The 13,933-nt window shown below is 39.1% G+C and overlaps 1 protein-coding gene across 2 annotated transcripts in view; it reads left to right on the forward strand.

Annotated features, from left to right (window-relative positions):
- The window catches only part of kcnj6 (potassium inwardly rectifying channel subfamily J member 6), a 41,542-nt gene extending 28,164 nt beyond the window's left edge, over window positions 1-13,378 (forward strand). For both annotated transcript variants that reach the window (XM_042009031.1, XM_042009032.1), the window contains exons 2-3: window positions 2,738-3,655; window positions 12,213-13,378. In XM_042009031.1, coding sequence (XP_041864965.1) covers window positions 2,761-3,655; window positions 12,213-12,565 — 1,248 coding nt within the window. In that variant the 5' untranslated portion in view covers window positions 2,738-2,760 and the 3' untranslated portion in view covers window positions 12,566-13,378. The remainder of the gene's footprint in view (window positions 1-2,737; window positions 3,656-12,212) is intronic.
- The last annotated feature ends 555 nt before the right edge of the window (window positions 13,379-13,933 follow it).

Here is a 13,933-nt window from a genome sequence, read left to right on the forward strand (position 1 = left end):
TTTTTTGATAAATCGGTCTGTTAACATGTAGTACGGGGTCTGACCCACATTGTAACACCTATTGCAAATGTCTACAGCTCTTTGGGCAAGTTACTCTCTATTAACATACACCTTTCCCTCTCAAAGAGTGTTCTCCAGTTTCTTTCAGCTGTCCCATTCTGATGGAGTAAGTAAAAGGCTGATGTGTCCGGTAGCATTTTTACTTAACAGTGACTGAAAGTCTTGTGCTCTTGTACTGTGTAAACTTAGTACCCTTGTCTGATCTGATGCATTTTATCTTCCCATGAGGGGCTGTGTCCGCAATAAACTTTTCAGAGGCTTTGACTGTGTCACTCTTAGCCTTCAAAAAGAACACACTCCTGAAAAATGCTAGCATGTACTTGAATCCATCCTTAGTCTCTGGCTCAATAAGGCCGACTTAGTCTGTGTGCACTGGCTCAAGCACTTTGTTTGTTCTTGCATCAGGTTACCTGTTTCTGCTCTGTGGAAATTTACTTGAGTACATGTTTCACACTTTAAGGTAGACTTATCAACTTTACCCCTGATTTTTATTCCATTTGCCACATTCTCAAAGTTACAGTGACCAAGGATTTTATGCTATTCCTGAATATCATAACATCCCTGAGTTACATCACCATGTTATTCATCATCATCATCATCTTTTTATCATCACAAATGTTCAAGTAACATAGTCTATCATGCACTTTAATGTCAAACTTGGTACTGTTCTTTCAGATGAGTTGATCTTCTCCCTGCTTGAAGTTTACTGTGGCTTCCTTGGATGTGGCTGCTTTGACAGAGAAGATGCTCTGTGGATATGCTGGGATGTACAGCACTCACGTCATTGTTGTCACTCTGTCACTCTGCATCCAGTAGACAGACCCCTGCATCACCTCTTTTCAGCTCGACACCACTGGCTCTCGTTCCATCAACCAACTCCAATAAGTGATCCTCTGGTTTCATCAGGAGTGTCCAAAGGCGGTCCTTGAGGGCTGCTGTCCTGCAGGTTTTCAATGTTTTCCTGCTTCAACACACTTGACTCAAATTAAATGGTTTCTAACAGCCTATATTCTGCACAATTACTCATTAATTTGAGTCAGGTGTGTTGGAGCAGAAAAACATCAAAAACCTGCGGGACTGCGGCCCTCGAGGACTGGAGCTGGACACCCCTGGTTTAAATCTTTTGATGTCCATGATGATGTGCGAAGTTGCTCCGGTATCCACCATTAGTCCATTCCGTTTTAATTCATGGATCTGGCATCATTTTAAATACAAAAGTGTGGTTGTCCATGTCAGCTGCTTGTTTCACATTATTCCTCTTCTTTCATCGCCAGTGGATGTCTTTGTGGCTGGAACTTAGTACATGCCCAGGCCTTATGTCCTCTTTGGCTGCAAGTGTACCACATTAACTTCGTTGTCACTTTTTCTCTCTGTGTCGCTTTAGTTGTAAAGCCACTTGCCTTCATCACATTATCTTCACTTGCGTTGGCACTGAATTTCTCTGTATTATTATAGCTTTTAAACTTTGTTTTGAACTCACCAAACGTCGGCCTATCATTATCGTCTTGTGTTACATGAACTACAAATGGTTTGAACTATTCATGCAGACCTTTCAGAATCATTGCAATCAGTAGACCATCACTCAGAGTCTCTCCCACACTTTAACTGGTGGCTTCCTGGAGCGATGTTAGTTCAGTGTAGAGGCTAAATACACATGGTTTCCACAAGCATAACTTTCCCTCAAAATCTTCGCTTTTCTGCTGTCATCTGCTGTTTCGCTCATTTTTGTTTGTATTCATCTTCTTCTTCTTCCTCCTCCTCCTTGTGTGGGTCTTGTTCTACTTCACACAAATGGCATTTTTTTAGGCCTAGCAAGCGCTGGTGTCCTAAAAACTTTGTTATCCGTTACTCATAATTTCTCTAATCTCCATGGAAACATAACCTGTGCTATTGGTTTAAAAAATCCCTCCTGAGTCCATAACCTGTTGGTGCTGTCATCATGAAGGCAGGATAGCCGGATTAATGTGGTAATTTACAGAGGAAAAAATACACACACACACACACACACACACACACACAGCTCCATCTGTGTTTTCTGAACTGGAAGAAGGTAACCCCAACTTCCTCCTTTAAACTGAGCATGTATCCCTCCACATACAACTGTGACATTAATTTGAGAGACACATACAACATATTCCAGTCAACAACTGTTAGTTTGAACTTGGGGAACTTGAGAAAAGGTGAATTTTATATTTTAATGAATATAAATTGCAGCCCCCTCCTGCACTCTCTCTGAAGGCAGGCGCATTTAGAAGCAATTTGTGAACATCTCGTATAGCTGACAGCAGCGCAGCAGGGGGCATTTCTAGTTCAGAGTCAGGATAATGACAAGTTTTTCAGCACAGCAACTTGGGAATGAGTGCTGGTTAATATGTAATGTTTATTGGATGCAGGAACATCTGTTTTTCCTACACAGTTGTCTGACAACATACAGAAAAATATTTTTGTGCAGCCCACACTCACTGAAGAAGACAACTTATATTATCGCTAGTATTTTCTGTGATGACACATCATGGAAAGTCATCATAGTGTAACTACACCCTCTACTTCTTACAAACCAGTCTTTCAATTCCGGTTTTACTGTGATGCTTTTCTTTGTGAACTGGCTTTGAATCAAACCAGTCATGGTTCCTCTGTTTTCTAATTCCTAATCTCTACTGTGTTTGTCTTCTTCCAGGCTTGAATCCACCTAGAACCCTCATGGAGCATGATGTGGAGAGCCCAGCCATCAGGAAGCCCAAGTTGCCCAAGCAGGCCCGAGAGGACCTGCCTAAACAGCTGGCAGAAATAGACCGAGCGAAGAAGATCCAGCGGTACGTTCAGAAAGACGGCAAATGCAATGTCCATCACGGGAATGTGCGAGAGACATATCGCTATCTGACAGACATTTTCACCACGCTGGTGGACCTCAAATGGAGGTTTAATCTCTTCATCTTCGTTTTGGTGTACACGGTGACATGGCTCTTCTTTGGCTTCATGTGGTGGCTTATCGCTTACCTCCGGGGTGACCTGGACCATTTAGCAGATAACAAGTGGACTCCATGTGTCAATAACCTCAACGGGTTTGTATCAGCTTTTCTGTTCTCCATTGAGACGGAGACGACCATTGGTTATGGATATAGGGTCATCACGGACAAATGCCCCGAGGGGATAGTTCTGCTTTTAGTTCAGTCAGTGCTGGGATCTATTGTGAATGCCTTCATGGTGGGTTGCATGTTTGTGAAGATCTCGCAGCCCAAGAAACGAGCTGAGACACTAGTGTTTTCAACCCATGCGGTCATCTCGATGAGAGATGGACGACTGTGCCTGATGTTCAGAGTCGGAGACCTCCGAAACTCCCACATCGTTGAGGCTTCGATCAGAGCCAAGCTTATCAAGTCTAAGCAGACCAAGGAGGGGGAGTTCATCCCTCTGAACCAGACGGACATGAACGTGGGTTACAATACAGGAGATGACAGGCTCTTCCTTGTATCTCCTCTCATCATCTGCCATGAGATAAACCAGCACAGCCCCTTCTGGGAGATCTCGCAGGCTCACCTGGCCAAGGAAGAGCTGGAAATCGTTGTCATCTTGGAGGGGATGGTGGAGGCCACAGGTGAGCACTCTCATTCATAAAGTCAGACAAAATTAAGACAGTTCAGTAAATTTGTGATGTTATTTGGAGCTAATTACAATAACTTGTACACCGATGAACCCTTTCGTAATTTGTGTCTGTTAAGTTTCTAGTGCAAACAGCAGCGAGTTGTTGTAATCGATAATTAGTTTGTAATGGTGGGTTTGTTCGTGAAAAATGCTGGGATAAGCTCCAGCTTACCCGCGACCCGTAGTGGACTAAGCAGTAAAGAGAGAATGAATTAGTAGATTCTCACAAACTGACTGCTTTGGGGGTGTACATTTTTTCTGAGTTGGTGCAGCTGGAACCCAACTTCCTGGTAATGACGTCACCAACTCCTGACCGCTAGGAATTCTAAGACAACTGGAACACACGTTTAACCATGAAACTAGCTGCAGCTTCACCCAGAAGGAATCACCTCGCCTCTGCCTCCCGAGCTCAGTTTGGAGGTGGAAGCAGGAAAGTTTATAGTAATAGTTATACAGAATGAAATCAGAAGTAGTTTAGTTAGTTTAAGCATGGCTCCTGGCATGTAATGTCCCGGTATCGTCCGATTTACATTAAATATTTAGAAATGTTTACAATTTCTAATGTGTAAAATCTCTAAATACACAATCATTTCAACATGTAATAGTTCCATTTTCTTTCTTTCAGAGTAAAATGTTTAATAGTGATTTGGAAACAGCTGATGTTATTTACATACTAACTTTTTCAGTTTTGTATTGCGTGGTAAACAGGCCATGGATCTGCCCATCTCTGCTAACAACTTTTCTTCCTGATTTTTGGAGATTTCAGCCCTGGGCTCTGTAGGTGGATATCCTCAAAATAAGTTGAGTCCGTTGGGTGATTTTACAGTGTTCCCCTGTAACCGGTGCTCAGCAGCCCATCTTTCTAACAGTCTTTTCTTTTGTGAGATTATTTAGTTTGAGCCACTTCTTGAAGTTGAATGGTAACTTGGCTGGAATTGGCTGTAAATTCAGTACAAATAAATTAAATTAAATTCTGACTCTTTTTCACACATGAACATTGTCCTGAAAATTGGGCTCAGTCTTTGTCAGCAGTTTTCCTTTTAACACACAGTCGACCACAGACTCTGCTTGTGTTCTCACAACTTGAAGTACTCTAAACATGAAGAAAATAAATTACTTTACTGAAAGTTTCTGCATTTGCACAAGTGAAAAGTGAGTGTGATGTAAGTTTTGTTACCTGCACCTGTGCCAGTGGGTTCACTGGGTTGCTCTGCAGTCCATTGCTTGCTGCCTCTGCAATACATCCTTGTTGTAGTGGTCAAAGCTCAAGCTAATTACGACGTCAACACAATGTCATAAGACGTGGTAAACAAGGATGCAATGCTTTAATACTCAGTGTTGATTCTTGGAATTGTTGCAACAATCAGACACATGTTTGTTTGGGTTGTGTTTCTACTTAAAATATTTTACCTATTCTTGACTTTCCACTGCAATCTATGTTAGCAAAGGAAAAGAATGAACCAAGAATTTATTTAGCCATGCAAGACATCTCTCTCTATTCAGAGTGAATGAGAAGCAAAACTGTTACTGCCTGCAATGACCTAAATGTGAATCCAGCCTATTTATGCAAACAGTAAGCGTCAGTAAAATATCACTGGATACAGCAGGAATAGTCTTAGAAGAAGTTGTGGTGAGATGTTTAATGCATATAATTGTACACTAGGTCAATTGAATTGAATATCACGATATTCATTAAGAAAAAAATAAATAAAGAACATGAGGTGCAAAATTTCATAGACTCTGCAGTGTGCTGTAGGCTGATTACATCCCCAAGTGTTGGTGCTTTTGACCCAATAGCTTGTATATTTAGAACACTATGCACATCTGTAAAGTCTAAATCTAATTTCTAAATCCAAAAACAAAAAAACGCAAAGCAGAACTTGAATTCTAAAGAAATGAGGTTTCTGATTCAAAAAGATATTATTGTAAAGCATCACATTAATTTGATTTATCTCAAAACACTGCTGTCTTCACTGTTAGTGTTTTTCTTCATTATGTGAAATAAGAAATAAATTAATCTTCCTCTCAACATGATTCATGATTTTCTCCAAATGTAGTGACACTTGCATCTAATGTTGTGTGACAGCCAGGTAAAACAAACATTAGCTGTAATAGTAGCTTTGTTTGCTAATCTTAAAGCTAATGACAAACCATTTCTTCTAAGAAGACCAAACCTTCACAGTCCCCCAAAGAAGGCAAGTCTGAGTCATGTTTATTGTACACCATGAACCACAAAAGCTTAGTCTGCTGTGTCGTCTGGCACCACAACATTTGCAGCCATTTACTTTAAAATCTTCCTTTGAGGTTTAGAGACACCACAATGTCTGGCACACATTGCTCCCCTTTGAGAACAAGTCAATAAGAAATGTTGAAATAACATATCTATTACGCAGCAGCAGTATTTAAGTTTAGTCGTGTGTTCACATCATTAACACATGGTAGCTCTGAACATGTTCATACTGAGTGAGCACACGACCACAAGCGATGCTGAAAAATCTAAATTTATCCAAATCATACTATAATATATGCTTTTATCTTCACAAACAGAATGAGACTGGGTTCAGAATGAAAAAAGACAAACTAAAATATTTATGTAAAGACTGATGTAGCATTTTATATGTCCTGAACGGAGAAAATCTGCAGGGCAAAGCTGCACAGCCAGAAGCAGAGTGACCACATCTGGATGGCCAACAGGATATGTGAGAGGGATACAGCAGCTGAGAAGATTAATACACAAAACCACATATTACATGAAAAGATCTTAAGATGCGTGATGTGAGTTTAGTATGCAGTCATTTGTCCCACTGCCAGTTTGAATAAAATCAAATGAAAGTATTACATAATGGCTGAGTGGCGTGTTTTGAAGCAGCTTCTGGAGCCTCACAGATGACTGTCTGCAACAGACAGCTGAGCCAGAAAGCAGACGATTAATGTCAAATGGCAACTAAATGCTGCTGGAAAATAATTAACAGTTAGCTAATATAAGAAGAAATGTCTTTAAATCAGAGAGTAAAGACACTATAGACCAATAAATGTCTCAGGTTTAAAACTTTAAACCTGTATGAAAGCCACAAACCGTGCGGTGTGTTTTACTTCTTTATCGCAGATGTTGATGGAAATTAAATATCTGAGAAACATTTACATATGCTCATGGTCTTCATTTAAGTGCAAAGTAAACTGAAGGTTGAAGAATCCTTGGTATAGCTAGCACTGAGTGATGCTAAAGCTAACTTCTGAGTTGTCAGAACTGATTTGCAAAAACGTTGGTGTAGAAACACTTCAGCAACGTAGCTTTCAGTCCAAAGGCTTTAAAATTTCCACTTCTGTGGTCCTTTTCTGAAAAGCAGTAAGCTTCGCTTTCCCCTCAGATTTTTTCCCTGATTGTCCAAACTAAGAGCGTTCTGTGTGTCTACTGAAGGCAAGACTTTGATTATTAGTGATTATTACCATTTTTAAAAATAGATAGGGCCCTTGATACTATCTGAAACTCAGTAAAATTTGTGAAACTTATTTTACTTATCACTTTCGAATGCTTGAATGCTTTGAAACTTCAGAATAACCTTACATTTCTCATTCTTTTGTGTGTTGTGTGTCTACGGTGAAACTGTACTTGAAGTGCTGCTTTGACCTAAATGCTAACACTAGCGTGACAGCATGCTCACAGGGAGAGGGGAACACTTAAGTGAAATTTCAATCCAATTCTTGGAACAATGACTCCCATCTCGTGTTTTTCTACACATCACAGTGTGGGAGAGGGAGATTCTTTAGCTTGATTTTTATGTTCTTGCCATACTTTTCTAGAACACATGGCGTTCTGCTTTTTTCCTGTTTTCTTATTCACACCATTTGGCCAGCAGGGCATGCAATATTGATGAATCCCCGCCTGTCTACAAGAGCAGAGGATTTTAAGTCTTTGCTGCACATGTGAGCCGGTTAGTCGAGACTTGACCATCTCTGGCACGTTACACCCCGCCTGCATTGCAAATTCTTTTGTCAGTAGGGTGTTTCTCAGCTCCAAAAATGCTTCTTTTCTTTTTTCTTTGCTAATACATGACATCTAAAATACCAGTTTGCAGAAGCAGAGACAGCTTTCAACCACAACTGTGCTAAAATTTAGCAGAAAAAAAGGAAAAAAACTTAACTGTGAAAAATAACTCAATGAATTCATTAACCTGACAAGATTTATCTGCTATGGAGGTGTTGAGCTGTCACTCCAAAGTAAACGATTGAGACCTTGACTTGTTATAACATGATAAGTTTTATTGTAAACACGTGAAACATATCACGTTATTGCGTTTTAGCTCTTGTAAGAACATAAAAAAACACAAAGCCCTGTTTGCAGATTTTGTTGCGAATTAGAAATAATGAAGCAAAATACAGTTTATGAAGATTATTCTCATTAAGCAGAAACATTTCAGTTGATTTTGTCAAGGGTTAATTGTTTTACTCTGATTTATTGCTGTACACATAGGAATCATTTATCAAATCAAATTAAATCAAATCAAATTTTATTTATATAGCACTTTTCACAATGTGCTTTACATAAAAACAATCAAATACCAATTTAAATTTAAATTAATTTTAACATGAAATTAAAAAATAAGCCTTCGCTTACCCAAGCATATAACCTAACCAAATTAAAAACACACACCTAATCATTCATTATCTCTCACGCACTCACACAGATAAAGCACACAAAAGCCCCCTCACCCACCAATCCTATTTTACACAAACACACTCAGTCCCTAGTATCAGGCTAGATGCTGCTGTGAGGAAGGGATGTTTTGGGAATCTGTCCACACCGAGAGCCACCCCATCCACGACCACAGTGACCACCGCCACAGGAACCACACTAATCATGGCCAGCTGGGTCCCACAAGGCAACCGGTTGGGTCCCAGTGCGGGAACCCACCGTCCACCCAGACAAGGGTGATCCCCCTTCAGACTGAGCAGGCCTAGCCCCTGAAATGAAGAACCCCAATGAAGAAAACACTGGAAAACATTGGGATTGAAGTAAAAAGTTAAAAAAATAAAAAATAAAAAACTTGAAATTAAAGTTTAAATATAGTAATTTTCTTTATCAGACCTGACGTTACACCCCTAAAACCGGACGTTAACCCCTTAACTTCCGGTAGTGGAAGTTAAGATAAACAGTCAAGATAAGAATGAAAGTTTAGAGAATTTATATCCAGAAATCTGGATAATGAAGCAGTGAAGGTGCATGGATGGAAGTTATTGTGCATATTGTGAATATTTCTCTCTCCTCACCATCTAGAAGCTGTGAGATTCTCATCCTGCTTTCTGTCTGTTCACCTGATGCTGATATTCATCACATATTGTTCCTTCTGTGTTTAGAAGGAAGCAGCTTCACAGCTTTAAATTCATCCTGCTGACTTTTTACCTTTTAGTTAGTAAATCCTGAACATTTCATCCTTCTTTCTCATAAATATTTGGTTTTATAAATATATATGAAGAAATATTTTAACTGTTGCTGTTTAAAGAGAAAACTGCTGCTAAACCTGTTTATGTGTTTAGTGCAGGGGTCTGCAGCCTTTCCAATCCAAAGAGACATTTTTCCCTCAGCCAGCTAAATAAAACTACTTTAGAGACGCAAATGTTACGAGACCTTTATCATTTTTAATAAATATCTGTATTATCTGTATAAGAAATTTGTTGTCATTTTTTAAGAACCACATTTTTGTTTCTATTTTTAGATTTTAAAATAAAGAAAAACAACACTTTTACAAACAAAGGACTTTCTTCTATGCAATGTGGATATTTGTAGAAAATATTGAAAAAAAAAAAAAGAAAAAAAACCCATAGCTTCCAACCTAATGACAAGAAAAATAGATAAAATAAAAAATTACTGGTGCCTTTAGTGTCATTATGTTGTGGAAATTCAATGCAATTATTCCATGAAAAAATAGCTAAAAACCTGTATTTTCTATTATATATTTTTTAATCATTTGTTAGTTCTTTAGCATTTTTAACCATGTATTAAGAGCCTTTGTGAAAGATCCACTTGTGGCTCCGAAGCCACAGGTTGAAGACCCCTGATTTAGTGGTTGTAAACCAAAATGTACTGCATTTTCTTCATTTAGCAGTAGGCCTTCTAGGACGTTCTGCGCGTAACAATTTCATTCATCGCAATTAGTCGCAACATTTCATGCAATTAACTGGGATTAAAAATTGTTTGCCCAGCACTAAAATAAACCTAAAAACAATAAGAGGGGGAAAGAAGCAACACGTGTGAGCAATGCATGCTGCATGTGTGTGTGTCTGGGTGAGACATATGTCTGGTTTAATGGTGCAACATCAACAGTATCATAATGTCCTCCAAACTTTACCATAGTCCCGTCTCTTCTTGTCTCAACCTTTGAGGTACAATTTAAGCCAGTTTGGTCAGTTAGACATTTCTCTGATCTACTGCATCATTAAAAGACAAATATAGTTTATATTCCACATTTTTACTTCAAAACGTTTTACATTAAAATAAGAAGTTTCACATTTTTTGCAATAAACTATCATGTTATATTGTGATATGTTTGATGTTTTTACAATAAAATGATCATATTATAAAGTGATAAGGTCCCAGTTTCTTTTTATTTACATGACAGAGATTGTGCTTCGGTAATCTGCTGTCAACATAATGTCACCTGCAAACTGTTTTTATTAAGATGTTATTCATATTTCATTTCATTCCAGTAACTGTTGCTGCCAAAAACTTGAACTGGAGCAGTACATTCAAAGTGTAGCTCAGGCTAAGGTTAAGTATTCATCAGATGAGGATATTCCAGTCTGTGGATGGTATGTCCGCGTGGACACCTCAGATAAAGTGAGATTTTGACTTGTTGATGTTGTGAGATGAAAAGTCAGAGGATAATCAAGCCTGTTACAATCCAACTAGCAAAGGACAGAAAATGTCAGCAGAAAATGTCATGGCAATCCATCTAATAGCCGTTTAATCCACCAACATTACTGTCATTAGAAAAACTGCTTTCATGACTGAAAGCAGGGGGAAAAGCACCATTAGAGACCACTTTTTAGAAATGTTTCTAACTAGGTGGGATAGTTCTGCCTGAAACACCATGAATGTGATGTCATGTCTTCAAATCTGGCTGCGATGCTGTCAAAGCTGAAGTCTTACTACTCAGTTTTCTGAGAGGAGTTTGAAGTGAGCTGTAGATGTAAAGATACTATGCAACGTGAACAGCTATAGTGTGAATTTGATTAAGTGGCTGTAAAGATTTTTCACTGCAGAGATTCAACAGCAATACAGACTGTTGAGGATGTAATATAGTCCCGGTAGCAACCCGGAGGGTCCCATAGGAGATAATAGAGAACAGAATGAGAAAGGAAGGAGGGCTTATACAGACATAAACAGAAAGATTGAGGGGAAGTCATTAAAAAAGTTTAGTAAACTTACTTTTTTGGTAAGGCAACCGGCTGCAAAGCTTTTTTGAGTTAACTCAACTAAGGGGTGCTGGTGTTGTGTGAACCTAAATCAAGAGGTTAACTTTAAGTAAAATCTCAAATTGAACGAAGTTAGGATAGATATTAAGATCTACTCATGTCTTTGAGCTGAAACAACTCATGTTATTAACTCTGAATTGTAGTCTCAAGATAGTCATAGTTAAATAGACATTTTTTTTTTATTTGTTTCATTGTGTTTACATTAAAAAAAAGCTTTGCCTTCCTTTTTAAATTTCCTCAACTGCTCATGCTTTAGTTGGGAAGTCCATTTTCTATACCAGCTTATTCTAACGCAGGGTCTTTGGGGGGGCTGGACCCTATCCCAGCAGTTTCAAGGTGAGAGGAAGGGTACACCTGGGGCAGATCAACAGTCCATTGCAAGGCCAACACAGAGAGACACAGAATCAGTCATGCTCACACATGCAACATGCAACCTCCGCACAGAAAGGCCAAAGCTTGAACCAGGAACCTTCTTGCTATGAGGCAACAATGCTAATCACCACCACACGTTGCAGCCCAGTAAGTTTGCATTAAAGAATTCTAAAAAACAATTAAACATTTCCATTGCAGCATAATGCAGGCTAGGTCATGCGGTTACATACATGCTAGTTCAAAGCCAAAATCAATTATATAAACTGTTGTTTCGGGCTTGAACTCTGGCTGAATTGTGGGTACAAGTTTGCCTTCCTTATGCTGACACAAGTAGACCTGAATATCTAGTTTCTGTTGAAATCACATAGTCTTTCTGAGGATGCCATTATCTCTGCTGCCCATTGCTGAAACACAGCCATAAGTTTACGGAGTAATTGTAAGAAAAAAGGTTGTTACTGCAGCTGAGCAGCATCATTTATTGTTGATACTTCCATGCACAAGGGAACTGCTAATATCCAACTCAACACACTTTTAAAGCTCCCCATATGCCAATAAAAATAAACTTGTGGTAATACAGTGAACACCAGACAATAAAATCCCTACTGCGGTTTGCTGGTAATTAGGAGGATGGACACAAACTTTAAAATTCTTCATGTTGTTTCCAGGTATGACGTGCCAGGCCAGGAGCTCCTACGTTAGCAGTGAGATCAAATGGGGCTACCGCTTCACACCCGTCCTGACGCTGGAAGACGGCTTCTATGAGGTGGACTACAACAGCTTCCATGAAATCTACGAAACCGACACACCCACCTGTAGTGCCAAAGAACTCGCTGACATGGCGAACCGGGCCCGCTTGCCCCTGACGTGGTCGCTGGCCAGTAAGCTGAGTCAGCAGGGGCTCCCAGAGTCTGAGCAGGAGGGCCAGGAGACAAAAACCAACACAGACGATGAGGGAAAGAGCCAGCAAACCGAGAGGAACGGGGACGTTGCCAACTTAGAGAGTGAGTCCAAAGTGTAGCAAGTACTGTATGATAGGCAGCGAGCTCACAGGTTTATATGAGATTACTGGACTATACTGTAGGCCGCTCGCAAGGGATGGCCACACAATGAGGACCAATGAACACAGTAGACCAGGTAACCCTTCACTAAGACTTCTCAGTGATTCACACCTACCCCTAAAAGCAACAAAAGATGTAGACATGTGGCCCACCGCTGGACTGAAAACCATGTGCGGAAAGTGCATGTTTCAAATATAATGTGATGTCCTCCTGATGAGATTCCTATTATTTTTTCTATTAAAATATTCTTAGGGGCATTTGCATAAGTATTTTTGTATATAATATAAGCAGTTTTGAATTCTTTGTTTTGTTGCGGTGTGAATATTTGACCTATGTTTGATACTAATACCTTTAGGTTAGTTCTGTATATATTCTCTGCCTTACTGTGTGTATAAAGCTTTCATTATTTGTTTTTTCAAAAATATATCCAAGCATGTATAAACATTATCTGCCGGTAATTAATCTTGTATGGTGTATATACTGTATAACAATAATGTTATAAGGAAAACGTACATCTCAATGGATGCAAACTCTAGTTTAAACCAATGATATTTTTCCCCTTATAATAACTGTTTGTTTTAAAGTATTACTACATGAAGCCATGACTTGCTGTTTACAGCTGACTGACTTCAGACAATGGCCCTTTAAAACTGCATTTTGTCACTTTTGCACACTGGAAGCCTCTGGTCTGGTGGCGAATGTTAGAAATCCCTCACATGTCACCTAACAGCTTCAACAATAAATAAACACTAAGTTGCTTATTATGCACCTGCTGAGATTGTTTTCTCTCTCTCATTTCCTGAATTTATGTCATCTTGATTTATATTGCATATTAAAAAGATGAAAGAGTTTTTACCCCCTGCTTGAAATAACAGGAAAAAAGTCAGTTAAAATGTAACTAAACTAATTTGCACATACACTGTGTACCACCTATTATTGTTTGAGTTGTCAGAATTATTGTAGGATATCTACCATGTGGCAGAATACAAATATCAGATTATATGCAACAGGGTTTTTTTTCCACCTGGTAAAGCAACACGACTCACAAACATGGATCAAATATGACACATCCGGTGTTAAGGGGTTGAAGGTGCAGCATGTAACAAAATCAAAGAAAAATTTAATATACCATTAAAAACGGAGTTTCTATTGCTATCTAATCACTTCGCTAAATATATTATGTTTTTTTACTCCTGGAAGGAGCCATTTATATCGACTTGCCGTGGGTCCTCATATTTGTGGCACTATGGTGGCTCTGAATAAACGAACACTGTGTGTGCAGGGAAAACCCTCTAAGCTTTAAGACGGCAGTACCAGCTATGTTTGAT

The sequence above is a fragment of the Melanotaenia boesemani genome, chromosome 15 (assembly GCF_017639745.1).
Source record: "Melanotaenia boesemani isolate fMelBoe1 chromosome 15, fMelBoe1.pri, whole genome shotgun sequence".
Classification (NCBI taxonomy): Eukaryota; Metazoa; Chordata; class Actinopteri; order Atheriniformes; family Melanotaeniidae; genus Melanotaenia; species Melanotaenia boesemani.